Source organism: Glycine max, chromosome 1 (assembly GCF_000004515.6).
Source record: "Glycine max cultivar Williams 82 chromosome 1, Glycine_max_v4.0, whole genome shotgun sequence".
Taxonomy (NCBI): Eukaryota; Viridiplantae; Streptophyta; class Magnoliopsida; order Fabales; family Fabaceae; genus Glycine; species Glycine max.
This window is the reverse complement of record NC_016088.4, coordinates 7,664,726-7,676,866: the sequence shown is the minus strand read 5'-3', so window position 1 is coordinate 7,676,866 and position 12,141 is coordinate 7,664,726. Positions and strand designations below refer to the sequence as shown.

The following is a 12,141-nucleotide window of genomic DNA, read 5'->3' as shown; positions in this document are numbered from 1 at the left end:
GTGACATTTTTCACATACAAAACAGTCCTCCATTGGAAAATCTTTACAAACAACCTCATTCTAAATAGTTTGTAAAAAGACCCCAATGGAGCAATTTACCGGAATTGTACGCTGTTTTTTTTGTTAGGAGTGAATCCCTTAGAAATAGACGATCTCTCCCTAAGTATATAGATTTTCCCGAGTTTGTTTCTCCATGGGTTTTGTCCTAGTCCCGTCCTAGTCTCTCCATTTCTTCTCCTTTCTTATCTAATCTAATGTTTTTTGGGGGATCATAAGTGGGGATACAAGAGAGTTTCGTCCTAGTTGGAATGCAGTTGTCCCTTAATGGTTCTCATTATCTTTTTAGTTACCTATTAATTTTTATAATTTTTAAATTTATTCCTTTTATTTATTATAGTTAATAAATAAATTTTTTAGTTTCTGAACTTTAATAAGTAAATTTTTTTAGTACCTAAATTTTATATTTTAATTTTCAACATATCTTTTTTCGTTAGTTTAACGTAAAAGGAAATTAAAAAATAAATTTAAGGAACTAAAAAATTTATTTATTAATAATAGAGACTAAGATAATTTTAGAAATTATTAAGACTAAATGGATAATTAAATTTTTTTAAAAAAAATGAAAAATCTAAAATCTTGTATGAGTGGAAACATTTTATTTAAAGTAAATTATTATTATTATTATTATTATTATTATTATTATTATTATTATTAAATGAAATTAAAGAGTTAGAATGAGATAAAATAAATATCCATTGAGGTGAAAATGAAATAAAACATATGAAAGAAGCTACTTAAGCTAGTTAGTAAAACACAAAATTTGATAGTAAAGAAATGAGGACAATAAAATTTGATAGTAAAGAAATGAGGACAATAGGTTCAAATGTGTAAAAAAAAAGTAACAAAATACAAAAATTCTAGATTTATATTAATATTTTTCTCAAAATAAATGATTAAAAAATTCAGCATAGATCCACCACCGCAGGTCTCTTCGGTGGAGTAATAAAAGTAAATATAAATAGCTAGGGTTTTCCATGCCTTAAGACTAGATATCATCTCCTCCCCCAAATTTTTTAACACCTAACATCACATTATTTTTCACTTCCCCTATTTATATCTTTTGTACAAAAATAGCTGTACACACAACACTTGTCATTTTCCAAATTAAAATGTTGTATGTATAAACACATTATGAGCCAAGTTACTTTACATCACCTGCCATTAAATATAGCAAAGAAAAATATTTGAACAGCACCGGGGTGGCAAAATCACCAAATTGAGTTTCTTTTACAAATTAATTACTAGAATGGGTTTGTTTCATTTTTATTTACCAAGGGGGTCTGTTATTTTACTACAAAACGCTTACCTGAGGGGCGCGTTCCACCAGAACGTGACACGTGGCGTGACTTGACAAATTGACCGGGAACGATGGGACAGGGGGGGTAGTGGTGGCCTGCCAGGCACGACCACTAGTGGACGCGCCTGACAGGCTACCACTAGTGGTCGTGCCTGGCAGGCCACCACTACTGGTAGCGCCTGACAGGCCACCACTACTGGTAGCGCCTGACAGGCCACCACTACCCCCCTGTCCCATCGTTCCCGATCAATTTGTCAAGTCACGCCACGTGTCGCGTTCTGGTGGAACGCGCCCCTCAGGTAAGCGCTTTGTAATAAAATAACATACCCCCTTGGTAAATAAAAATGAAACAGACTCATTCTGATAATTAATTTATAAAAGGAACTCAATTTGGTGATTTTGCCGCACCGGGTAGATGAAAGTTAGTTTACTTATCAATAGTACCAATAAATACTATTGAACAGGCACTGCTGTTCATTGATGTTGTGTTGGCAGAAGAAGAAAAAGGAGGATATAATAAGTGCACGTTGTTTTAGTACGTGTCTAAATTTAAGTTTGATTTAAAAGTATTTGGAGTCTTATTTTTTTTCAAAACTGGTAAAATTTTAGTACGTGTTTAAATTGCTTGTTCCAACCTCCATTTAATGCCAACTTCTGTTTTCAAGAAACATCATCTTTCATGTTTTTGCGGTATATAAAGGTGTGTTAGATTTTGTGTCACCGCAATTAAAACAGCAAAGCAAACGCATTTTTATTTTTAAACATGTTTTTGAAAAATAATTAAACATAATCTTAAATTGATTATACTCTTTAACATACTTTTGGACTATGATGCCGAAAGTTAAAGAGAAGGAGGGAAGTGGCTACTAGCTGGAACTAGAAGGGGTAGACCCCTACGCATGATGAGACTATAAACACACACACCCACATGAGGCTCACCAGTCACCACCTCCAAACACGTCTCTATAGTCTCTCCCATGCGTTAAGTACACACCAGAAAGAAACTCTGCATGTCTGACACAAACCACTTCTCTCTCACTGTGTGAGTGTGTGTGAATGTGATCTAAGACACGACAAAGGACAAACGCATCCTCGGTTCTCTCTCGTCCCTGCTGAATGAACATGTTTTTTTCTCTGTCCATTGGTTCTTCTGCTGCATTGCCCCTCAGATGCACCTCCAAGCTCACTTCTTTCAGGGTTGTTGCTGATGCGGATGGCTTCCCTTCATTTCTTCCCAGAGAAATTCACAACATTCAAGACCCTTTTGCCAGAAAATTCGCCTTGCGCATTCAGAGGCTACCCGTGCCTGTAAATTATTTATCTTTTTTAGTTTCTTCAATTTCACCGTTTCTTCATTTGTTCTTCTACATCACACCACAGTTGCACTTTTGTTTGCATAATCTACATTGCGTAAAGTAAGAAGGGTCCTTGAATCTATTATACTTTATTTAAATCAAAGGTGACTGTTATTTTTATTTATTCACTTTATTTTTACTTTTGGAGTGTAAATCTGTGTTTATGAGAAAGCCAGTTATTCAAGACTATTGTAAACTATAGTGTTGAAACTTGAAAGGTTTTTTTTTTTTTTTAAGTTTTTAAGTTCCCCCACAACTTTCTGTAATCCTGTTAGAGACACTGTTCCATTTAAAATATGTACACCTCTTTCAGGAGAATTCAATTTTTATAGTAAGAGACTAATTTCTTCTATTAAACTCAACCTTCATTTGTTTTTTATTTTTATTTTAATATAAGAAGGGTATACTTTGGGTCAGCTTTTTGGATATGAAATTTGGTTTAGTTTCAAATAATTTTTGCAACGAAAAGTTGTTTGGAAAAATTAGATTTGGAGAGGTGGAGGGGATTGGTAGGGTTTGTGATTTGGATTTAGTCCCAAATGATTCGTAAGCTACTATTGTGTTGTGGTTGTTTGAAGTTTTTAATATTATTTATGATTAATTAATAATTGTTGTGGGTCCTTTGACATTGCTCTGTGGAGTTCTTAACGATTAAAAATGTTTGTGCCTCTAGAATGCTTTTTTTTTGCATAATTTATTGTGTGATGTTGTTGGGTGGACTGTGATACCATGTTGCCATGGTCAGCGATGTTATTATACTTGATTAATAAAAGCATTCTCCATTAGAGGAGAGGTCTTCGCTTCACTTGTTATGATCACTGAATTCCTCTGTTTAAAATTGTGCTACTAGTTCTAACTTAATGCAAATTTTTCTCATACCACCTAGCATTCATTCCAGCAACTTTACTATTTAAGATCAGTTTTCACAAACAATCAAAAGCTTCAGAAAAAAATATTTACATAAGTTTCGGCACAGATTTTATTATTGTTTTAATGCATTTGAGATTTATTGTGTCTTTTGGGCACTGAACTAATAAGAAATGTTCCATTCATGAACTCAGTCTCATTCTTTGTTCCACCATGATGCAGATTATCTGCCAAATTTGCTTAGAGTACCAATAAGTCTTCCAAGCTATTTAAACCTTGTTCAGTTTCAAAAATTTTGAGTTGTGCACTTGTGCTTATAATGCAGAGCATAGGGTCATCTTACATTCATATTTTGCTGCTTATAAGTATCTGATTTATTCCATATGACTCAATTAGGTTAGGTTCTCAGAAAATCCCATCATGAGTAGTTGTGTGAAGCCACTGGTGCAGACCAAGGAAACCCCAGTTGTTCTTCTACATGGTTTTGACAGGTCCTCAAAATATGCAAGATACTAATTTAGTTTATACATTTTATGCTCAAGTTATCCTTGAATCTCACTGCATTGTTTTTCAGCTCATGTCTAGAATGGAGATATGTATTACCATTGCTTGAGGAATCTGGTATTGAGACATGGGCCATTGACATTCTTGGTTGGGGTTTCTCTGATTTAGGTTTGTTTTATTACTTTTCCTATTGTATGTTATTACTTTCCGCTTTGTTCATGAGATTTTTAACATGCTTTCTTCTCTTTTTCTTCTTCTATTCATCAGAAAAACTTCCTCCTTGTGATGTGGTATCCAAGCGTGATCACTTCTACCAGGTACTAATGTATTAATGTATCTGTTGTATCCCCCAGTAATAGTCAAACCTGAAAAATCAGTTGGAATCTGACCAAGTATAAGATGGTAAATGTTAGATTCCTTATTAAAACTAATTGGTATTAAGTGAAGTAAAGTTTCCTAACAAATAGATAAGCTCCACCCTAAGAATTGAGCCAGACAATGTAGGACTTTACAACACCCCTCCTTGCCTGCCAGAACAGGTGACACCCCTCATTGGACTATAGGCTCTAATAACATGTTAGATTGCATCTTAAAATCAATTGTCATTAAGTGACATTGGCTAACAGATATATAAGATGCACCCTAGGAACTGAGGCAGACAATGTGCAACTTTTCGACGGTAAATAATTCTGAAAAATGTACTTCACTTAGTAAATTGTTTCCCTTAACCATCAAACTGTGTGAATTGGAGTAACAACAGATCAGTTAAATTATAGACTTTGACTTGTTTATCAACTATGTTCTGAAGAAATGGATGTCTTCAATAGTTATTTAGTTTCTTTCCACATCTGTTTTGGTTTCCTTCCAATTGTTGAACACTTTGACACTGTGTTGAGGCTGAATTGGATATATCTATAACAGTTTTGGAAGTCTTACATCAGAAGGCCAATGATATTGGTTGGACCAAGCCTTGGCTCTGCTGTTGCCATTGACTTTGCGGTCAATTATCCAGAAGCTGTATGTGCCATCCAATAATTTAACTTCTAAATGTCCACCTTGACCCAGATTGCGTTAAAATTCTTCATCAAATGACTCTTGTGTGCTGTGGTCATTTATTTGCAGTTCATCTTTTCAGGTGAAGAAGCTTGTTCTGATTGGTGCTAGTGTATATGCAGAGGGAACTGGAAAGCTAGCAACCTTACCCAGAGCAGTAGCCTATGCCGGGGTGAATATCTCTCCAATTTACTATATTATTTCTGGCGATTATCAAGAAAATCACACAATATCCCATCTCTCTCTAGGCAATGTCTCCCTTGCTGAATAAGTTCATTTGTATATTCAATTATGTAGAAAATTATTTTCAAAATATTCATCAACCCCCTAAAGTAGTCAATGGAACTTTTTCTGCTTGTTATTTTTGGCTCTTTATGATGATACCTTTAAGTATAAAATTTCTTAATATTTTTTTGGTACATGTTCCTTTTTCTTTCATACATATAAAATTTCTTAATATGACATTTAACTTTTGGAAGTGGCATTTTTTTTTTCTTTTGGTTTACATTGGTTGGTGTAATTATGCCTTCCAAGTAACATCTCATAAGCCAATAAATATAAAAAAATTGATCTTTCACTTGAATTTTCTACCACTATTATGGGAGATAAAGAATGGGAGCATAAGGATGTTGAGGACTTCAATTACTCAAGTTACAACTCACTACTGGTATTCTTTTGCATCAGGTTAATTTATTGAAGAGCCTTCCGTTACGCCTATATGCCACCTATTTGACCTTCACAAAAATTTCCTTCAGCACCAGCCTTGATTGGACTAATGTGAGTTGCCTGATTCTAGAATTACTGTTTTATTATGTAACCCAGTGTACATATTTTTTTATGCATTTTTTGCTTCAAAGTGGGCCATTTGGCACATGCACTCTTGGATATCTCCACATGACATGGTCAAGCACTTTGTACAAGGTTGGTTGCAGGATGGCTGAAAATTCTAACAACTATTATCATGACACCTGTCACTGTTAAGAGCTGAAGATTACATGTCTATTGTGTGATCCCAATGTGCAAGCACCGAAGAAAAATAATTATAACTATACCTTTTCACAGGAATTGTTGGTAGGAATGAATCTTTGAAGGGTAGAAGAAAAAGAGATAAGAAGGAAAATTGTGCATCATGCCTTCAAGACATGGATAAGCACTTTTCTTTAGGCTTAATTTGCTCCCACCAATACCAAAACCTTAGATACAACTTGAGTATGATTTACATTCTCAAAACTCAAGCTAAGACAAAATGGTGTCTACAAATTGATAAAAAAAATTCTTTTGTGCACTCAAAGGTAAAACCAAACAAATTTATGAGTATATTGAGTGAATCTTGTGTATGGAGAATTTTTTATATATATGCACAGAGACATTTTTTGTTTATTCATGATTCATGAAGAGTCACATCAAATCATTATTCTAATCTATGTCATTCATGAATAGTCACATCATTCGACTTTATGTCTATTACTGTAGGAACATGTGTTGAAAATATGCCTAAATATTTTTAATTTGAAAATCAATAATTTAGTTTTTTTAGGAATATGTTAATTAAGGCAAGGCGCGTTAAATTATGCCTAAATATCTTTTGTTTGAAAGTAAATAATTTAGTTTTTTTATGAACTTTTTATTTATGTTTCAAATCATTAGGATATTGGTTAGATTTAAATATATCATCAATTTGTTTTTAAGAGTAGGATGTTGTTAGTATTTGAATTTTGTAATGGAGTTTAACTCTCTATATTGAGCCCAAAAATAGAAGTTTAACAAGCTCCTCTTCATTCGACTTTATGTCTATTACTGTAGGAACATGTGTTGAAAATATGCCTAAATATTTTTAATTTGAAAATCAATAATTTAGTTTTTTTAGGAATATGTTAATTAAGGCAAGGCGCGTTAAATTATGCCTATATATCTTTTGTTTGAAAGTAAATAATTTAGTTTTTTTAAGAACTTTTTATTTATGTTTCAAATCATTAGGATATTGGTTAGATTTAAATATATTATCAATTTGTTTTTAAGAGTAGGATGTTGTTAGTATTTGAATTTTGTAATGGAGTTTAACTCTCTATATTGAGCCCAAAAATAGAAGTTTAACAAGCTCCTCTGCATTATATATCTTCTCTTCTTTTAAAAAATATTTTTTCTACAAAATAGTTCAAGATGTTCCTATATTCAAATGATGTTTATAACTAGGTTGTATGAGGCGTTATATTTATAATAACCATTGGATTGAAACGAGACAATTCTTCAACTTGAATGAAGCAAGATAACTGTTCAATTTGAATAATTAAACAAGATGACTTTTCATGTTTTGGAAATATCTCACAGGAATTACATGTATAGCATCTCAATTCTCAATAGTCATTTTCTTACTGGATATGGGCATACAGCCATTTGGGAGCATATCTTGTCTATGCATCTCATGTCTGTCCAAGGATATGTACAGAAGTCCCTCAGGCTCATACACTGGACTTCAAATACTTTGTGATTTTGATTTTTGCAAGAATGAAGAGTGCTAAACAGTCTTCATATCATTTGTATAGGTGGGCCGCTTGCATTGTTTCTTGCCTTGGTGGGATGATGCTACAGTGGATTTTATGACAAGTGGTGGTTACAGTGTTGCTCCTTTGATAGGAAAGGTACATTAAGCTTTCCAAGTTGTTGATGAGTGCTGTATTTATTATGTTATTTTTATGGCATTTGGACATAATTTCATTAATAAATTTTTGTACATAATTTCAATTTTTCACTCATAAATCTTCATATATTGTAAGGAATATGCTTATGATAATGAATTCTACAATCAAATTTTTGTTAGTAAATTTTTGTATAAAGAATTATTAGATGGAAACAGTAAGGCAAATTTATCCATTTTCAATATAATTTGAGCTTTGTTGGATTTAAATGCTACATCTACATACACCAGGTTGTTTCTTGTTCGGAAGGTTGTCTGCATTATTATGATCACTGTTGAAATTTGCTGGCATGATCTTTTTAATTATAATTCAAGTGAAAGTATGTCTTTATTCATTGGGGATGTAAAATGGGCTTAACAGAGATATCAGTTTGCATAGAAAGCTAAACAGTGTACTTGAAAAATCCATTGGATGGGTTGTTCCCACCCATATATGCACAACTGTTAAAATCCATTTGTCTTGAGCGAAGAAGTTTCATTTCCTTGCCTCATATTGTTTCCAGTCCATATTTTGAGCCATGCTTGTATGGAAAATTCACACCTTAGATTGCATTTTTTTTATGATTTCCTTCTCAACAAGATGTTTTTATTTTGTTTAACAGGTAAAACAGAATACACTGATAATATGGGGTGAAAATGACCGCATCATCAGCAATAAGTTTGCAGTGGTTAGTTACCTTGTGACACTATTTTTACAACATGTTACATGATATGCTGGAAAGTCATGATCATGAAGCATAATTCTGTCTTTGTTTCACTTTATTGGATTGCTAGGGAACAATATTCCATGCAAATATTATAAGTGATGTTTACTTTTGAACTCTTGCAGCGACTCCACTGTGAGTTACCTGATGCAATTATACGCCAAATACCTTATTGTGGACATCTTCCTCATCTTGAAAGACCAGATTCTACTATCAAACTAATTGTTGAATTTGTGCAAAGAGAGAGTAAGACATTCAGTCAATGTGTTGCACAAGTATGAAGATTGAAAATCTGTTGGTGATATATAGAACTAATTAAGAATGCTCCTTCCCTATTTAGATGAAGATAGAAACAATGCTGCTGCAGTAACCTAATATTGTTAATATGATATGTCTCTTATATTATATACTGATATTGACTCTTTTGAATGTTAAACGAGTTTTACTTTAATTGGCTCAGTGAGAGAGAAAGAAAAAAAGAAACACACTACACCTTTCTGATATTGAATTGTTTCTGTGACACCCTCTACCCCTCACATATATATTAATAAAGGAGTAAAAATTCAAATATTAATTAAAAGTATTTTTAAAACATTTTAAAATACAAGCCTTTCAAATGGGTAAAAGGCTCACATTCACTTTCTTCTATATCATATTCAAACTTGTCCAAATAAATAATAAAGTCATCTCGGCTCAAAGAAGGTCATCTAAGTTTCATACAATTAATATATAACCTATATCCTAATGTCACATCCTATCAGAGCGTGTTGTTCCCGTGTCCTCTAGCATGAGGTTCTTCATAGTCATCCACCTATTCATCTGCTCCCCCGAACACAAAGTTCAAGATCATCACAGGATCCAAACACAAACACAAATAGCAAACCGGGAGTGAGTTATCACATTTCTAACTACTAGAGAGAAACAACACAACATATAGTAGCCAAATACAATTTACTTAGCATATCTCACACTATTTCATCACCTTGTCATTCATCAATCACACTTTTTAATCATCAATCACAATACACAGGAACCACACACTCCGATCAAGACATAATAACACATCAATTTCATAATAAACAATTAGCAAGCGTATGCAACAGTTATGCTAAGACTCAAGCCTATATGTAATGTGGTACCATGTCAGTGAAAAACCTCGTCGGGCGCCTAGGAGTACATGACAAGACAAACCACACACTAGCAAGTCAAGTCACTCTCACTAGGTAATATTATAGGGAGACCAGTCAGGGTCACAGTGTTTTGCAAGAATGCTCCAACCATATGGGATCAACATAGGCTTAAAGGAACACTCAAACCGTGTAACCCCCAAGGCCTACACTCCGAAGAGTCCGTCAGAGCCTCTCCCTCCTGATTCAGGTCCAACCCAGAAAACATTTTAGCACACAGACTCTATCTATGAACTGTACAAAACACACGACTCCTCAATTGTTCTCAAAATAATTTTAACTCGTCGCCCTTTAAGGGTCTTATCATTAACTCGTCGCCCAAAAAGGGACTTAGCATCAACTCGTCGCCCTAAAAGGGACTTAACATCAACTCGTCGCCCTTGAAGGGACTTATGATCGTGTGGTTGTACAATTCATAGTTCACAACTCAATGCACATATATATCTCAATCATATATATACTCAATTTTATCACATACACTTAATCCCAATCACAATGGTATAATCTCAATTTAACATGTTATCACACCTCATGAATCATATACACTTTACCTATGAACTATGCAATACACACATCTACTCAATTGTTTTCAAAATCATTTTAACTCGTCGGGTTCCCACAGTGGATCCCATCACAATACTCGTCGCCCTTAAAGGGTCTTACAATTGTGTGATTGCACAGTTCATAGTTCACAACTCAATACACACATCTCATCTCAATACACATGTATTTCATCATCCGTCACATGTTCAATTTATCACATACTCACAGTTTGAATCATCATTTCATAACCTCAACATAACAATTTATACAAAAGATTTTATCACAACATGGGATGTAAAACCTCTGAAATAGTTTCTCACAATTATATCAAAATCAATTAATCAAAATCATGGGTTAACACAAAGACATCAAGAGCACTCAAGTTTATCAATCAATTCTCATCAGGACGTCAATTGGTACATAGAACACAATAATATTGTATTCATAATCATAAAGAAAAATTATAATTCAATCAATATCCCAAAATAAACCCAAATTTAGTTCTCTAAGAATCCCTACACATGTTCATTCTAACCCCCAATTGCGATAAACCCATCCCTTACCTCTAAGAGGATTCACATGTCTTTCCATAGCGATAGTGTCATCTCTAGCGGTTCCCTAAAATTTCTCCAATTTTTCCTCCGACTGCTCCAGAGAAACGGAGAAGGGATTAAAGCCTCCATTTGGACTATCTTCATGCGATTCCTTTTTCTCCCTCCAAGAACATTATCTCGCAAATCTCAACGGTCAAAGCATGCGCAATTGAATTTCGAACAACATATCCAAAATTCACAACAATCCAACGGTTAACGAAACCGGGATCATAATTTTACCAAGACAGCTCTGGGTTTCTGCGGGAAAGGAAAGGCTACAATGCGAGTGGTATTTCTCTTAGCTCAGACATGATATCATAATTCCCAACGGTGAGAATGCTCGGAATCGGGTTGCAAATATGGTACTAAAATTTCTCGACGATCCAACGGTGAACGAGTCTGAGATCGTCGTTTTTCTGAGACAAGTTTGGTGGGCTGCGGGAAAAAGGAAGGGTTTTGAGAGGAGAAGGAGAAAAACGAAAATGAGGAAAAGAGAAGGCACCGTCAGTGTGAAAACTGACCTAACGCTATTTATAGCTAGGTTTACTCTATTTATTTATTTATTATTTTATAAAAGCAAACTTTATTTTATTCTCTATCAAACAAATAAATAAAATACCCTTTTTATTTTCTCTCAAATCATTATTTTAATTAACAATTATATCTCCTTATTTATTTATTTACAAAATCTTATCATTTTTTTTAAACTCTATTTATTTATAAATAACAATCCTTTTCAATCTAGTTTACGAAAATTGGGATGTTACAGTTTCCAGTGAATAATATTCTTCAGTGGCCATCCTTAAGTAGCCTAACTAGCACACTAGCATCACTTTATCATCATGTTTCCAAACTCGACCTAGTGATGATGCTTGGTAATCTTTTGTTCTTTTCAAGTGATTTCATCAACCATCATGATTTGGTAAGAGTAAAGTGCTATGATTTTTTATAAAAAAAAATACAATAGTACCAGAATCCTGGAAAGCAACCCATCAAAGGTGTGCTTATTACGTTGCTAACATGATTATTCGTTGATAGTGATAAAACAATTTAAAATTTTCTGAGTGTAGCTTGTGTCCCTTTTATTCAATTATTATTCTCTAGCTAGGATGACATGAAAGTGATAGTGTTTGGTGGCTAATATCTAACTCCAGATAACCAGAGATGTTGGTTTGTGATGAGAATCATGAAACTGGCCAAATACAGGCTAAAGGCCTAAGTGGAGAAGAACAAAGCCCCCAAGTGGAGAAGGATGAAGGCCCGGAGGCAGAGACACTATCAAG

The 12,141-nt window shown here is 33.9% G+C and overlaps 1 protein-coding gene across 2 annotated transcripts; it reads left to right on the top strand.

Annotated features, from left to right (window-relative positions):
• Nucleotides 1-2,130: 2,130 nt before the first annotated feature.
• LOC100792060 (2-hydroxy-6-oxononadienedioate/2-hydroxy-6-oxononatrienedioate hydrolase) lies at nucleotides 2,131-8,971 on the top strand. Of its 2 annotated transcripts, none has more exons than XM_003516316.5 (10): nucleotides 2,131-2,665; nucleotides 3,976-4,070; nucleotides 4,154-4,251; nucleotides 4,351-4,400; nucleotides 5,005-5,100; nucleotides 5,219-5,308; nucleotides 5,821-5,913; nucleotides 7,680-7,775; nucleotides 8,434-8,499; nucleotides 8,661-8,971. In XM_003516316.5, the coding sequence occupies exons 1-10, from the start codon at nucleotides 2,474-2,476 to the stop codon at nucleotides 8,814-8,816; spliced, it is 1,032 nt and encodes a 343-aa protein (XP_003516364.1). In that variant the 5' UTR covers nucleotides 2,131-2,473; the 3' UTR covers nucleotides 8,817-8,971. The 2 variants fall into 2 exon arrangements, with proteins under 2 accessions (XP_003516364.1, XP_006573146.1); XM_006573083.4 differs by having other exon boundaries at nucleotides 2,539-2,665; nucleotides 3,981-4,070.
• The last annotated feature ends 3,170 nt before the right edge of the window (nucleotides 8,972-12,141 follow it).

Coding starts and splice junctions, on each gene's coding strand:
- LOC100792060 (XM_003516316.5), top strand. CDS start 2,474: ATGAACATGTTTTTTTCTCTGTCCATTGGTTCTTCTGCTGCATTGCCC. Junction 4,252..4,350: donor TTGGGGTTTCTCTGATTTAG/GTTTGTTTTATT, acceptor TCTATTCATCAG/AAAAACTTCCTCCTTGTGAT. Junction 8,500..8,660: donor TCAGCAATAAGTTTGCAGTG/GTTAGTTACCTT, acceptor GAACTCTTGCAG/CGACTCCACTGTGAGTTACC.